Source organism: Puntigrus tetrazona, chromosome 6, assembly GCF_018831695.1.
Source record: "Puntigrus tetrazona isolate hp1 chromosome 6, ASM1883169v1, whole genome shotgun sequence".
NCBI lineage: Eukaryota > Metazoa > Chordata > Actinopteri > Cypriniformes > Cyprinidae > Puntigrus > Puntigrus tetrazona.
In genome coordinates this window covers 16,530,191-16,546,867 of record NC_056704.1, presented here as the reverse complement: position 1 = coordinate 16,546,867, position 16,677 = coordinate 16,530,191, and the positions used below count along the sequence as shown (strand labels likewise).

General features: G+C 35.9%; 1 protein-coding gene across 4 annotated transcripts in view; it reads right to left on the bottom strand.

Moving 5' to 3' along the window:
• The window catches only part of lrp8 (low density lipoprotein receptor-related protein 8, apolipoprotein e receptor), a 134,697-nt gene that overhangs the window by 13,248 nt on the left and 104,772 nt on the right, over positions 1-16,677 (bottom strand). For all 4 annotated transcript variants that reach the window (XM_043242369.1, XM_043242371.1, XM_043242370.1 and 1 more), the window contains exons 10-14: positions 10,875-11,046; positions 7,047-7,274; positions 6,090-6,208; positions 5,136-5,275; positions 1,734-1,875 (exon numbers count right to left, since the gene is read on the bottom strand). In XM_043242369.1, coding sequence (XP_043098304.1) covers positions 1,734-1,875; positions 5,136-5,275; positions 6,090-6,208; positions 7,047-7,274; positions 10,875-11,046 — 801 coding nt within the window. The remainder of the gene's footprint in view (positions 1-1,733; positions 1,876-5,135; positions 5,276-6,089; positions 6,209-7,046; positions 7,275-10,874; positions 11,047-16,677) is intronic.

Here is a 16,677-nt window from a genome sequence, read left to right as displayed (position 1 = left end):
AAGAAGACACATTTACATAAATTAACCAAAGCAAATTAATTTTTATATTAAACATTGCAACAGTCATTTATCACTTAATTTATGTGGTTTTGAGTATGAAAAATTATATTCATTTAAATATACACTACCATTTATATCAGTCTCAGTGCAAAAGTGACCTTTATAATGTTACAAAAATGTATATTTCAAATAAATGCTGTTCTTTTGAACAGAAACAAATACATAAAATATATTAAAATAGAAAAAAGGCATTTAAAATTATAATAATATTTCAGTAATTCTGCTTGTCTAGTGTAATGTGTGTGACATCCTAGTGTATATGCAAAAATTAATCAAAAAGTGTCAATTATTTGGCTTGCCCGTGTAACAGTTATTTTTGAATTTAAACATAATAACAGAAACTAACTGAGCTTGAGCAACTAGAATGTAGGAAACGTTGTTATGCTTTACAAACACTACTCAGAAGATTTTTTTTTTTTTTACTAAATAATATTCTATGTGCTATTCCTTACAAATTCTCATAAAATCATGTTTTGCAGGGATGCATAGCTGATTAATATTTTACTCAGAGGCACTTGAGATACAAAAATCCGCTGGATTCCATTCTCATCATTTCTCGTTCTGCATAAGTGTGTTTTCCTGCTTTCGTTTGCATTTTCGGAGCAACACGTTTAATTCTTTGATTTAGATTTAAACAGCACTTCTCATTTATTAATGTGAGGAGGCTGTAAATTGGTTCTTCTGCTGGCATGCTGCATGTGGTCTGTTTGTGATAAAAGGATGAAAACAAAGAATCAAAATCTGCACACACATACGCAGACTGCTTCTTTCATTTTCTCTGCCTGTCCCTAGAATAAATATTCACGGAAAATATGCTATTCAACAATAGTGCTGCTATTACCAGAGGAAAAAATTGAGTCAGCAAAGATTTGTCTCCAATTTTTACAACAATGCTAAAAAGGTGAGACTGTGAAAATAATGTGTGTGAAATGAGAGTTTTTTTTTTTTTTTCTTTCGGTTTAGTTTTAATAAACTGTCTTTGTGGACAGGGGAGGAAGTTGAGTTCTCAGTGTTTTCACAGCACAAAGTCTTTTATCTAAAAGATCAGGAACTATTTGATTCCTCATGATACGAGTCCTCTAATGCATTATAACATCTAGCACTTGCTACTGAGCTCAACAGATAAAACAGACTAAAAGTTACATCATTTTTAAGTCAGTAAAAGTTTGAAGAAATTAATTCATTATTTTATTCAGGAAGAACGCGTTACATTGATAGCAATGGCCAATTTTTTTTGGTGTGCACGTGCTGAGTACTTCCTATTACTGATGCTGAATTATGAATAATATAAAAATAACATTTATGTCAGCGTTTAAAATAGTAATAAAATACTCAACAAAACAAAACTGCTAACAAAATGTGAGCTTTTAATAGATTGTATAAATGTATTTTGAAAAAAAATCTGTGCAGAAACAAAAACAATGAGGTAAATCAGTTAAAAGTTGATTCAAGTTCAAAAATTCAATTGAATGAATCAAATGTGTTGGACCAACACTACCTGAATGAGAAAACATCACAATAAATAGTTGGAAGGAATTTTTTTATTTTTTAAATTTACACTACTGAAAAATGTTTTTAAGTAAAGCGTTATATTTACAGAGTTACTCTACAACACTGGCAAGTCTACGCACATTTAAAATGATGTGAAGTGCTCTCTATCAGTATGTTCTCACCTTGAGGCTGCCGGAGCTCGTGGAACACCACCACATCCAGGGGGTTGTTGAGATGTTGAGCCAGCATTGCCACATCATGCCCTGTCAGTCGGTTCACACTGTAGATGGCCTCATCCTCTAAGTCTGTCCAGTAAACACGATCCTGTAGAAAAATACACAATGTGACTTCTACACAAGCAGGAGACACTGCACTTCTAAACGTCATTACAACATTACAATATAGCACTTAAAAAGAATACAGGAACTGATAATTATATATCTTTAATACAAGTGTCTTGTTAGTTTTATGCCCAGCTTGCACCACTGTTCAAAGGTTTGGGGTGTGTATCATTAACATTAATGTTTCTGAAAGTATTCCTATGCTCAAGACTGCATTTATTTGATCACAGTAAAACAGTAAAATGGTCAGATATTATTATTATTATCTAAAATATTTCTATTTGAATATATTTTAAAATGTAAATGATTCTTATGATGGCTGACTTTTCAGCAGCCATTTTTCCAGTTTTCAGATTCTACAGAAATCGTTCAATTTGGTGCTAGAGCAACATTTCTTATTATGTGAAAACATTTTACATGGAAACTGCTACAATTGTTTTGGAATTTGATTGAACAGACAGAATAGAAAGCTCAAAAGAACACCATTTATTTGAAAACAGTTTTTATTTACTGCCACTTTTGTACATTTTTTTGCAACCTTGCTGAATGGATGTGTTTTTCCTTTAGAAAAAGATCTTCCTGATCCCAAACGGTTGTATATACAGTATAAAGAATGAATTTGAATACATATTCATATACTTTTTATACTTAAATCACATCTTCTCTAACCAGAGCAACAAGTGACTACCGTTCACATTATTCTTGGTTCTTTTGTGATTCAGTGAAAGATGGATAACACTACATAGGATACAAAAGACACTCGGATGGAAAAAAATCTAAACCAAGCAGGTATTATTCAAGAGGGCATGTATTTCTTCCCTCTGTATATGATGCAAGACACCAAAAAAGGAAAGAAAAAGGAGGAAGATGACAATGAAGATAAAGGCTTCTGTGTCTTTTGGACCACAAAGGTTTTTCATCAGACTAATTAAAGCTCTCCGCTCTATCTCTCCTTTGTATCTTCACCTACATGAGCCTGAAAGCACATGCTCCACTGTCTAACAATACCACTTTCAACATTCTCCATCTGCCTCCCTCCTCTGATCAGTCCTTATCAGCCGCTACAGAAATATTGCAAATGTGCATGGTGAGACGGTCTGTTACTATGACAACCTGAGATCTTCTTTTCAAACGGATGCGGAAATGGAAGAGGAATTTCGGGAGGGGGTGTTTTTGGGGTAACAAAAGAAAATGACTGGGGGGAGGGCACAAAAAAAAAAAAAGATGGAGAGGAATGAGCATGCCCAAGTGGGCGGCTGGGTCTGATGTTTACAGAGCCGTGATTTTTTGGAAAGGTCAGGCTGCTGGATCCCAGTGGAGCTCCGTCAGGTGCTCCTGCTGGTGGCTGTTGATCAGTAGGACTCCTTAACCTGCACTAGACAGCATTCAAATTCTGCCGCATTGCAGCTCTCATCTAACGCACGGGCCACAAAGGCACCATATCTGATATAGAGATCTGCTTTAATCTGTGACACAAAAGGCTGGCTTCTAACATCCAAATCTGAAATTTGTCCTCCTTGAGAGAGGGGAGCGTTTTATTAAAACCTTTCATCAAAGTCTTCGCTTCATTTGGGAAGGAGCAACTATCCCTGTGGAACTGAATTGGTCTTGACATTTTCAGTGCTTCCCACTAACCAATAAAATAATGTGAAAGCTGGTGTGGACATATTGGTCTGTTTTATCAGACAGGCCAATGTAAAGGTCAGACATCGTCTGAAAGGTGACAGGAAAATGGAGTAAATTTCTAATATGTAATTTGAAGTCTGCTGCCTTGAAATCCAATATGTGATATACAGCGTTGTCGTCTTTAAGACACTAAAGTAGTTGATTAAAGCTGTCTGCAATACCATGTTTATTTACAGAAAACAGTGAAATATTATTTTAATATAACTTTTTAGTTTAATATACTTTAAAATGTTTAAAATTCATTTATATGATTGCAAAGCTGAATTTACACCTGTCTTTAGTGGAGCTTGATTTTTTTAGGAATCATTATAATAAGCAGATTTGATGCGTAAGAAGCATTTCTTATTATTAGCAAATTCATATTTTTGTACATGTTTTAAAGAATTCTTTACTAAATAGAATGTTCAAAAAACAGCATACTTTTTTGGTAACAATTAAAGAGCATTTACAGTCACTTTATAGTATTTTTTACATCCTTGCTGAAAATAATGATAATAAATAATTTCAAACTATTAAAAAAAATGTATGATCCCAAATAAATTATATTATTCTATTAAATGATTATACTATTATTTTCTCAATGTTTGGTTTTTCCACAAATAGCAACTTTATGTCTCCTGAAAACATGGAATATAGGGCACAAGTTGTACTGACGACTTTCATGGTATTTCAATGAAAAATTAATTGCCATATGGGTTTGGAATGACATAAAGGTAAGTAAATGATGAAAAAAAAACCCACAGAAAAAAAGGAAAATGGGAAACGAGAAAAGGGCATTTAGCAGTTTCAATTTTCATTCCTTAATGCTTTTTTGTTCACTTTTAAGCTGTCAACTGCCAAAAGGAAATGTGTACTTGGAGAAAACAAAATGTAATTTAATTTTGAGAAATTATTCAATTAAAAATAATGAACCAAAATAATGAGCTTACTGGAATTGACTCGGGCACCAAAGACTGCACAAATGTTTCACACAGAAAGATTTCTACACTCCTTTAGGAACATCTACAAAATCCCTAAAGTTAGAGGGCAGTTTTTGGCTGCAGTTGTCCCCTACTGTTTTGCAACTTCAACAGCCAAGTGCAGAACTTAAGGAATGCTTTAGGACTAGCCTCAAGGATACTGCAGCCAAGTTGCGGTTCATTTCACATATGCCCTGAACAAAAGTAAAAGAATGAAAAAAACACATTGCTTCCTTTTTCTAGGCTCTGGCCCCAGGGTGCCCTTTTACTGAGCTGGCTCATCGACTGGCCTGATGAAGGGCATTAGGTGATCTATTGTTTGGGCTGGGTCCTGCCTTCAGGTACCTCAGAAGCTGCCAAAGCAAAAAGGCTTTTTAATTTGGTTTGTGTCTTTGACTGGTGCCACAGCCATACATGTCTTGGCAAGTGTTACTGTCTCACAGTAAGACCCCTGCTCTCCAAATACACCCTGTGAGCAGAAACATGTTTATATGTGCATTATGAAGCCAAACCGAGCGTAGGAAGTTCTTGCCAATGCAGCTCCATCTGTGCCTGCATGAACGAGTTCCTAAGTAAATTACTGGATAAATTTGCTTACCTCAAAAAGAGTCAGGGCAAAGGGATGTCCAAGATGCTCCATGGAAGACAGCAAAACTCTACGATTGTCTCCATTCAGGTCCACACTGGAGATCAGATGAAGCTTGGAATCCACCCAGTAGAGTCGTCTACTAGACAGATCTGGAAAAGGAAAAAACTTTTAACGGAGCATACAAGTAGCACTTCAATAATACAAGAAATGCTTTTAATTTAACATGCCTGGTCAAAAGAAGCATAGAACAGTGGGAAGTACCTGAAGGGATAATTTATATTTCATAGTGTATGATTTTTCATATTTCAAGTTAAAAAAAGTGGAAGGCACAATTGAAAAAAAGCAACACAATGCACTTCAAAATCTCACCGCTTTGCAAGATTACTTTTCCCATTATGAAAGTGTTTTGTTTCTAACCACACTTAGCAATTCTCAATTCCACTTTTTTTGTCAATACCTTTTTTTCTATCCGTCTACCATAACTGCTTTTTCAAATGGCTTTCATGTTAAGCGAGCTAGAGAAATGATGGCGATATTGACAGCATTGCTTGAGCAATTCCATTTAGTTTTTCCCAAACTGACGGGTGATTGATGAGAAACAATGAAGGTGAATGATTCAAAGCCCTGTTGGCCACAGGAGGCTGCTCTTCATTATTAACACTCTTTCTTCTCTTTCTGCCTCACTCTTTCTGGGTTTGTTTGGTCTTTCTCAATCCTAAAGTTCTTTTCTCTTCTAGTATTTTGGTTGATGTCTCTTGTAATGATGGAAAACGCAGCTCTCTCGTGTCTTGTGTTTTGGTATGATATGCTTTGTTTTGCTCTCTGCTGTTTCTCTTTTATCTTTTGTTGTCTTTTCTGCTATTCTCCAGTGTGTTTTTCTCCATTTTGTCTATATTTGAAGATGTGAATACTTTTGATTTGAATGGAAAAACTGAACTGAAAAACTTTCAAATGGTGTTTTACCGAGAGCAATCCCATTGGGCCACTCGATCCTCTCTGAAACCAGAACTTGTCGATCTACTCCGTTCATTCCGGCTTTCTCGATCTTGGCCTGCGTTCCCCAATCTGACCAGTACATGAACCTGAGGGGGGTCAAAACAAACAAAATGTTCATAATCAAACTCATGGACAAATTTAGTGATTCAAACATTTTTGACTCCACCTCTGACACAAACATTTTTCCAGTTTGTTATTTACTGGATGAAGATCAGTTCCTACCCACGCTTTAAGTCATCTTTGAAGCTGGTGGGAAAATCTATGGAATTTTGCATTTAAGTTAATTACTCAAAATTCCTATTAAATGTAGAGGCAGATGACATATACAATTTCGTGAATGGCTTTATAATAACTCTGCACAGATTTGGCATTATCATAATTTTGCACAAATGTGTAGAGCTCTTGGAAGTTTCTTTTGTTGTGGCCGCAGAAGCTTCATGTTAACAAATAAAACAGATGCAGTTAAGTGGAAAATTAGAAAGCTCAAATGGCCTTGAAACTTCAAGGCTCATCACCTGTCAAAAATCAAGATGAATAGGTGAGAGTATGCTTATTAACATAGCTTCATCCCAATAAGAATGAAATGGGCACTTTACCCACAGGCAACAACTAGTTGGTATGCTGACCAGCTTGAGACTTATTTGCATGTTTTTCATGCTCTTCTACTTCTGTAATATGGTGAAAAAACCCCTGAGGGGAAAGATTCATCATGATGAATGCCAGTAAAAGTAAATCATACATACGACGTGAATGAACCTTTGACAAGGCTTTATGTAGACACATATCATGCAACGTTCATCATATTTACATTATTCATTATTATTTAATGCAACAGAGTCTCTTAAAAGACTTGAGGGAGGAGGCTTAATATGTTCCTTAGGGTGTTGATAATAATCTAGCTGATTATAAATATCATATCATTACCCTTGTCTTGGGTCAACTGCGATGGCACGTGGTTCACCAAGCTCTGTGTCGATCAACACCTTCCTTTTCTTGCCATCGCCAGTCGCAACCGAGATAGTTTTGTGTCCAGAGTCGGTCCAGTAGATGTTTTTATGGACCCAGTCCATTGCTAGGCCTTCTGGAGAATGTAGTGCAGTGTCTATGAGCGTGATCTGCTGAGAAGCATCGCTGGCTTTGTTGATGTACGCGCTGAAAAGGAACAAACACACTGTTAATCTACATCCATAGCATTTAAGCAGATGTATTTATCTATACATAAACAAATCACAAGATACTAGATGTATCTACCAGATTCCTGGAGAATAAGCACCATATAAATATGTGACACTCCCAGCTGTTGTTTACATGCACATAGGCAGCAAAGTGAAGCAACATCTGCATATGTCCCAGAGAACAACAGTAGGACAAAATGGCTGTGACTTTTCCTGTCTCTGAATGTTACAGTGACTTACAGTGAAGTAGATTTGATTGCTCTTTGAAGCCTGGTGAAATTTGATGTGACTGTTCTAGCTCTCATGAAAAAGAGTCATTATCACTTTGATTTCACCTGGATTATTTGACAAAATGCTTTCCATTTAAATATCCATATACATAAAAATTGACAATGTTGTTGTTCAATGCTGATATGGACTTCTTGCATACCAAAGCTGCATATTGGAATGTTTTCTTAAGGATCATGTGACACTGAAGACTGAAGTAAAGGCTGATAAAATATAGATTTTTTTAAAATGTTCACAGTTGTGCTGTATCTAGAGTTATGTCTACTATTGGTACTGTTTTATTGTACTAATAGTAATGCAGTTTTTATTTATTTGTCAATGCATTATTAAAAAGATTTATTAATGCTAATCAGTTGTACACTATGTATGATCGAATCATATTTCATATTTTTTCCACAAATCCTTCAAACCAAATAATGCAACAAACAAACCAAGCAAAAAAAACAAGCAAAAGTCTGTTGCTATCAAGTGAAAAAAAATACATACATACATACATGCATACATGCTCCCTTACTGTAACTACACACACACACACACACACACACACACACACACACACACACACACACATATATTAGCTACAGTAAGGGATCATGTTGGTATAAAAATTGAAAACTGGTTATTGGAAGAAAAACCAGCATTGGAACCTTTTTCAAATTTTGAAACATCTCTATAAAATATTTGTTTTCAGTTTCAAACAGGGAAAAGGCACCCGTTCCACCCGTCACAGACTGTGAGGAGGGGCTTTCTGTTATAACCTGGTAATTTTCCATTTGCAGTCACATAGCTTCTCTAAAAGATGCTGCTTCAACAGCCATCAAAAAAGGCCCATCTCCCCTTATAAGAGCGCAGGACTTTAAGACAATCTTTTCAAAGTGGATCTTAAGTGAATCACAAGGACAGAGGCAATAGCAGTCAGGGAACATTTCTCTTATGCTTTCATCGGCTTGACTAGGAGCTCTATTAATAGGAACAGGTCTCCTGGATCCTTTCAAACACTGATGATTCACAAATTATACAAAAAACAAGGATAAAAAATAAAGAGCTCTGCACTTGAACAGAAGTGATTGAACACGATGAGATGGTCAATATAATGTGACGTCAACCGCACAGTGGCATTCTTTTTTCATATTCATTATACTGATAGGAATACTAGCAAGATACATTAAAAAATACATGACTACAGTCAGTTATAGACCATGACGAGCTACATGACATGAACAAACTATAATATCACAACATCCTTACATAAAAAATATTCAGTAAAATGCTGAACAATGTGACACAATCATTGCCAATCACATTTCACCGATTTAATTTCAATATAGGCAGGGCTACATTAAAATACCAACAATAATAATAAGTATTGAAAATATTTCCCATTGCTTGCTTCATCATGCCGGGTTATGGCACTGTGTGACAAATTAAAGTGAGTCAAACATCTATTAAAGCCAAAACCACAGGGTGTTTTGTGTTCACACCATGATCAAACAATGATGTATTTGATCAACAAGAGCAACAAATTGTCTGTTTAATTGGCTGGGTTCGGGTTCCCTCTGCCATCTTAATTACAGCTGAAGCCTTGCATTGCATTAACTCAAAATGATGTTAATTGGAATTAATCAAAGTAATAAACACAACATTAATCCATCAACCTTTATACTGAAAGAGAGGTTTTGAGATCTCATGCTAGAGAACCACTATGTAAACAAAACAGCTTTTTACAGACAGATCAATAACCCTTCAAGCTAACCTAAGTGCGGATTGGTTAATGGCCCCAACAATGGCCCTTAAAACTGTAATGCCTCATTTGAGGTTTCAGCTGTCAACTGACATTTACACCGTTGCGTCTTCACAGTAACCATCAATTCATGCCACTCTCTCTGTCAGGGAGCATATACATAAATTAAACTCCCTGCAGACAAGCGGAAGTATTTCCATTCTTCCGAGTGCTCTTCTGAGGCATTTATAAAGTGATAATGAACTGTCGTACGTCGTTCTAACGCAAGCATTCCTGAGGGGAGTAGGGATGAGTAATGGGACGCATTATTGTTGGAGGTAAATTATGGGAAGCATATGGTGCGGTTGAAATGATTTAGAGATGGTCCTAGAGGCTGATGTGACTCAGAGTGATTCAGGAAGTGAGGTGGAGACCTGAGCATGACGGGCCAGCACGCACACTGGGACAGTAAAGGACAAACGCTGGTCAAGTTTTCTAGATGCTGTTATAGCACAGGCAGGGGGTGTGACAGGCTGCTGTCCAACTGATAAGATGACTTTGTTAAACGGCCGGTAGTGCTTATTCAAGATCCCCCCCTAAAGAACTGAAATGTCCTTCCATGAGGACAAAAATATCTGAGAAAAATGTTTTGTTGGAGTGACGGGGTGGGAAATTAAAGGATTGTGGCAATATAGTACTATCACAAAGTCAGAATTTGATACAGTATACACGATTGCAAATAAAATGGGTGTTAGTGTTTAAATGGTTTTGAAAAATATCTTGGGATTTACATGAACAAAAAAGCTGAATTTTCAGAAACCATTACTTCAGTCTTCAGTGTGAAACCTCTTTATTATCATTGTCAGTAATGAAAATGTGTTGATAGAAGACTAAATAAAAGAAGTGATTTGGCAAATTAATGTTTAATTTTTTTATTATTTATTAAAATTTTTAGAGTATGTGTTTTCTGTTACATGTATATATATATATATATATATATATATACACTCAATTCTAATCAATTATGTAAGTCAATTTTGTAGTGTACCCTGTCATTGTTATGAAAAATAATACACAAAATGTAAATATTAAATAATAATACATAATAATATAACATTATTTTATTCCCCACTCTTTTTACAATTTAGTAAGCTTTATGCTTAATAATAATTTAAACTTAATTGAATTTAATATATGTTCCCTCAAAATAACTTTGATACATTTTTAAACACATCTTGAGGATGTTTATGTCAGTTTAGTCTTAGTCACTTAGTAGACCAAGTAAAGCCAAGAAAAAGTCTGAGAAATGTTCATGGAAGCAATTTCTTTCCCATCTCTCAATCCATGATGATTGTTGCTGTGAGAGCCTTTCCAGCAAGTCTATGGCAGCTGTTCTCATGCATCTGCCAGCTGAGAGGAGGTGGGAAGAGACCCTCAAAAGAGGGTTTCAACACTGCACCGTCTCCTCCTACCAAAGCGTTGAACACTAATTGCAAATGATCCTTTTTAAATAAAGATTAAACAGCTGTCAAGTCAGAGAAATGAAACAAGCCCTAATACTAAGTATACCTGAAGATCTTGCGATGGTAGAGGTCACACCAGTACATCTTGTTGGTGGTCACGTCCACATCTAGAGCCACAGCGTTCTTCAGGGTTGGCACTACCTGAGTATAGTCCTTCTTCACCAGGTCAATGCGCCGGATCTCATGCCGATTAGTAAACATAAGATACGGGCTCTTACCTATAAGGGGAAAAGAAAAGGTTTCATCAGCTCACCTGTTATCTTGGGAACCTCCAAACAGACAACTGAGCTGATAAACCAATCAATATTAGGCCATTTTGAGATAATCAACATCAGCAAAATCATTAAAGGACACAGGAGTCCAAATGAGATTTCTTTAACTTCACAATTGTTTTAATTCACCTTGATAAACTGGGACTTTTGCTTATTAGAGAAAAAAGTATTTTGCATGCATCTCCTTCAGTTTGAGATACCGTAGTCAAAAAATAAGTGTTAATAGTAGCGTCTAATAGTAGCGTTAAAACGGCAATATCAGGAAGAATTAGCGTGGAAAAGGCATGGACGGTTAATTTTGGACTTCACCTTATAAAATATGCATTTGTAGGAGTTTCCCTTAAAGACGCAACATTTATAGCAGTAGAGTATTAAAATGAATCATGCATTGCCATTTACTAATGTTTGCACTCATCAAATTACTATTATCTGAGCCATTTGCTAATTTGCAATGTTTAGTAAATTTGGCCCTCAGTGTCTCTTCCTGACCTTTATTGTTGTTCATTATTAAAATTAGGCAATTATGCAAATTAAAACATTTCCAATTTTTACGAAACAAAAACAAACAAACATCCAAATGCTTCCGACACTTGTAAAACTAAATTATCTGAACTATGCCATTCGTGTTCATTTTATAGCGCTGTACTCTTACCATATGCTAACAACTGCTTAAAAGAAAATTAAATTAATTTTACTATAAACCTCTAGGACAAAGTTACAATTAAAACAAATTACTACTGAGAACTCAGAGCTAAATAAATTTCACCACAACATGCGATTCCCTAACACGCCAGCAGACTACATGTGTTTGTGTTGGATTCCTCTGTTATAAGTGCGTATATGTGCTACCGGGCAAAGGTAAAAACATTAAAACTCAAATGATTAAGATGCTCCCAGAGGAGAAGAATATGTTATCATTTAATTTTTTACACTTGCCGGAATGCAAATGTTGTGAGAAAGACGCTAAAGAGAGTTGGCACTTCAAGCACTGCAGTAAAAAAAAAAAAAAAAGGCAGCCTTCTCAGATGGGTAAACACATTAGGGCATATTATATTTAAACAAGCTTAGTGGCTGATTTGCACTCATACTATTTATTAATTAGAAAGGCACAAAAAAATAACCATATGAATCGCACAAGTGCACCCATTTGTGTGCATAAAATCACTGACATTTTTTATTGCTTATTTAATTTGCAAGGCAAAAGCAAATGTGTGCGTGTCTAAATATAAACCGCTGCATTCATTTACTCGTGAATGCTGCGTGTGAGTCTGCAGTGCACCTGCAGACCATGCGAGTCAGGTTTCCAGGTTAGCGACATGTGGCCGAAGTGGGTCTGAGAGTTTCCAGATAATTACCCTGCACTGTGGTGTCTAAGGAGATGAGTGTGTTTGTGTACTATTGGGGAGCTTAGTCACCATGATTTGGTGCTCAGTCATGCCAACACAGAATATCACTGACCCTATTAGTTTATCCTCTATGTAGCAGCAAGGGCACTCTCCCTATTTCTGAATCACTTGGTCCCCTCCAGCTTCCCCTTCAAACCTACTTGATATGGGTGTAATTCATTTTCATCCTGTCACCTGCTCACATCAAAAAACGCTAGGATCCTGAGGAAAAATCTGTTCTCCCAACCCTCATTGTACCCTTCCCGTGCCCTCTATTATACTTTCATTCAGCTTTTCATCTCTAATAAGCTCGTTGCATCCAGACATCTCACGATTTGTATTACTGTAGAGGATATAATGTGATTGGCTTCTTCTTAACAATGATTTAGTGAGTTGCACAAAAAAACTACTTCTAGTAGCTTTTTGCTAAGAAAAACACTTTTTGAAATTAAATTGCAACATACAAAACAACACAGTACACACAAATTAGCTTTGATAAATAATAATATAATACAAGTATATACACGTTAATACATATGATGCATATGCATGTCTCTATAATAAATACATAGCACACACACAAAAAGTTTTGGCAGCACTAAATACAATATAATATAAATAATATAAAATAAAAAAATAAAATAAAATAATGTGTATTATATTAACATAATATACACCATTGTGGTCAGAAGTTGCTTTTTTTTTATGTCTGCAAAAAAGCGCTGCATCTATTTGATTAAAATATAGTAAAAACTAATATTGTGAAAAATTATTACAATTTAAAATAAATTAAATGGTAAACAGTTATTTTACTCTGATGGCAAAGCAGATTTTTTGCAGCCATTACTGCAGTTTTGACACTTCACTCTCTACCAAACCTTTCAATATGCTAATATTATAATCAAGAAAAATGTCTTATTATTATTATTATTATTATTAATCAATGCTGAATGCTGAATCAAACTGTTAACTAAATTGTAAAAAATACAATTACTGACCTCAACAGTAAGTGTAGTAGAAAAAATATACACAAATTGATTACTTGCCAAATTAGACAGAGGCATCCCAGGCAATAAACAAAAAATTAATTTACACATACCCTGATGTTTTGCAATTTAAATGTTTTTGCTATTTAGGTTTTGCTCTATTTAAAGCCTGAGAAAAGTTGTGGGACATTCAGGTTTGGAACAAGTTCAGAAATAACTTTTTTTTTTTTTTTTTTTTTACTTTCCTATCAGCAAAAGCTTCCTTCACAAGGCTGTGTGATCCACAGATGCCAAGTGTCATAGACAAATGAAAGACAAAAAGAGTGCAAAAATAGATAGTATTGCAGGGGGAGCAAAATGGGCAGCAGGTGCTGTGTGGTCAGATGTCAGCGAGGTTTGGCAGTGATGTAGAGAAGATGAGTGGAGCTAATGGACGAGATCTCATGTCTCTGTTACTCTCTTCCTCCCTGCCTCCCTCATTCCCTCGCCACCCATCCCTCACTCTTTCATACTTGATCTGGCCTAAGCCAAACACTGTTTTTGCTGAGGGGCTGTGCTTGTGAGTTGGACAGGTGGATGGAAAGCCTATCCAGATTGTGCCGGTGAGAGAGAGCTTTTCATGCTGTACTTCAGAAAGCCCTCATGGACCGCTGTATCGTCAGCAAATATTTTCATTTTCAACAAGAGTCAGGATTCAATCATTCTTACCCATCTGCTGGAATTACAAATCTTAGAAAGAGATGGTGAAAAGAGAGAAAAAGAAACCGAGAGAGATACAGAGAGAGCGATGTCACTTCCAGCTTCAGATGAGCTGCATTACATTTACATAAAGTAGCACGCTGACCATCTTTAGTGTCATGACAACTACTTTTGAGAAACGCATAAATCAGCACTTTCTCCGATGGCCATATGTGCTCTAAGCATCTTAACTCTGAAGGTGATGCACCACTGACTAAACGGTTCTTCGAGAAAAAGGGCATGATCTCTCAAACTACCTTGATCCTGTATAACAAAAGACTTATAAAAATATGTTACTGTAATCCTTAAAACTTGCCGAAGTGTCAAGAATAATGTATATCCTGTGTCCTAACTACATAAATTATTTGCAGCATTTTTATTCAATGAATATGAATTATATAAATTTCTGTGCCACTAACTGTAACAAGCAAAACAACAAAAATATTGTTAAAAGTGTGTAGGTATATTATATATATAGCGCATTCCAAGTAATATAACATAGTAATATACCAGCGTTTTTTTTATACTCTTCGTGTACACACACACACACACACACACACTTCTTTCAAGACCTCAAGACAGTCGCCAATGTCTTTTACTTTCTCTCTTAATGTCCACTGTGCTTCACTTCCATTTCATCCAATGATATAACAATATCCCTCAGCAGCTCACAGCGGCAGCTCACAGAATAAACGTAAGCCATCAGTCCCAAAGACAACACGACACGTATTTGATTCCCTCCACGAGCCGCAGACAGGCATCATCCTATTGGCTGACACCCAGTGTGCAGAGCACAGACAGCGTGACACGGTTTCATCAATTTCTAGAGTCATATATATAGGAAGCGAGGTGACGGAAAACAGGTGGGTGTGAAAGCATGAAGATAATGAAATGATGCATGTGGGGGTGTAACATCTTGACTAACAAGTAACAATGAAAAGAGAAGGAGACAGACACGGAAAAGTGTCTGTGGTTATGCCAGTGCCATTCATTTCCCATAACCCCCTCGGTCTTGTCACTCAGCTGAGTCTCACATTAAGGCCAAATTACACGGCTTAGATTTACTCTCAACAGGTGAGTGACCTCACACTTATAATGACGGTATGTGACAGGCCTATCAGAGAGCTGGAAGCACATGACACATGCTGCTCTAGTACAATACTGGGTTCCCACACTTTTTCACCACACAATCTCTGCGGCTTCTCCTGCCATTCAAATTTTCCAGACAAGGATTTTTAAAAAGCATTGATAAAATCCAATATTTTAGAGCTGCAAATAGCAAGAAAAAAGATTTTTGTTATCGTATGACTTCAATTTTATTCAATTTCATGCCTTTTCCAAATTGTAAAAGCTAATAACATTTACTAATAACATGTATTTTAAAAAAGATAAAGCACAGTAAACAGGTGTTGCAAATGATTCCGTTGATTTTCCTTTTTAATGAATGTGCAAAGTTGCTAAATTGCCTGATAACATGTAATGTATGCAAATAATTACATTGCTTAACATTGCAATTATTTCTTTTGATTATTAGCAATGGACGATTAACAGAACAGTGGTACGTTTTATCAAACTCCTGTTGTCAGACAAGCATGTGCATTACAGCGATTTTACTACAGTTAAAGAAATAGGAATTTCCAAAAAATAATGTCAGATTTTTTTTGTGTAAAAATTGCAGACTCCTTAACAAAAAAATAGAAAACACATTTCAGTTACAGTACATATTGTCTGTTTTTAGTGTCAAGAACCATATAAATATAGAAATTATCTCAGCTATCTCAAACTATCTTTTGTTAAGGTCTCTGCACATGGAAATTTTTGCACATAAAAAAAAAAAAAATCTGTCATGTTGTGTCAAATGTGTTTACACACTGCCTCTGAAAATTTTGTCCATCATAAAAAATTCAGAGAAGGTTCACTTTTCTAGGTTTTAAGCATTTAAGTAAGGACGCACACAAAAAAATCAGAGCTCAGTGTGCACCTTTTTTTTAGCGAACTATCGTTTTACGAGGATTTGCACTTCGTTTTGTGCCGAGTCTGATGTGTACACAAATAATGAGTGTCTTGTGTCCCTACTGCACTGATTTGCCTTTCATTTATAATATTTGTCTCCTCAAAACTAAACAAACTGATTATGTTAATTCAGATGTAACAGAATATTTAATTAAAATACTGCATGCAGTATTAAGCAATGATGCTCATGAAAGGCACTTTCTGTTTTGTTCTGTTTGCTTTTTCTTGTGCTTTAGTAAAAAACTCTGAAGTCTGAAGTCTGTGAAATTGGTCTGGTCATGTTTTGTTTTACTAACAGGATCGCTGAACACTCTCTGGACTCTCTATTCATATCACAAGTCATTATAGCTCATACTGGCACCCAAAGGTCATATTTGCAGTTACTATTGTGTCTGAAAAATGGCCGTCATGCCCAGAAAACCAAAGTCTGTGAGCGCGGCGCATAAAAGCGTACT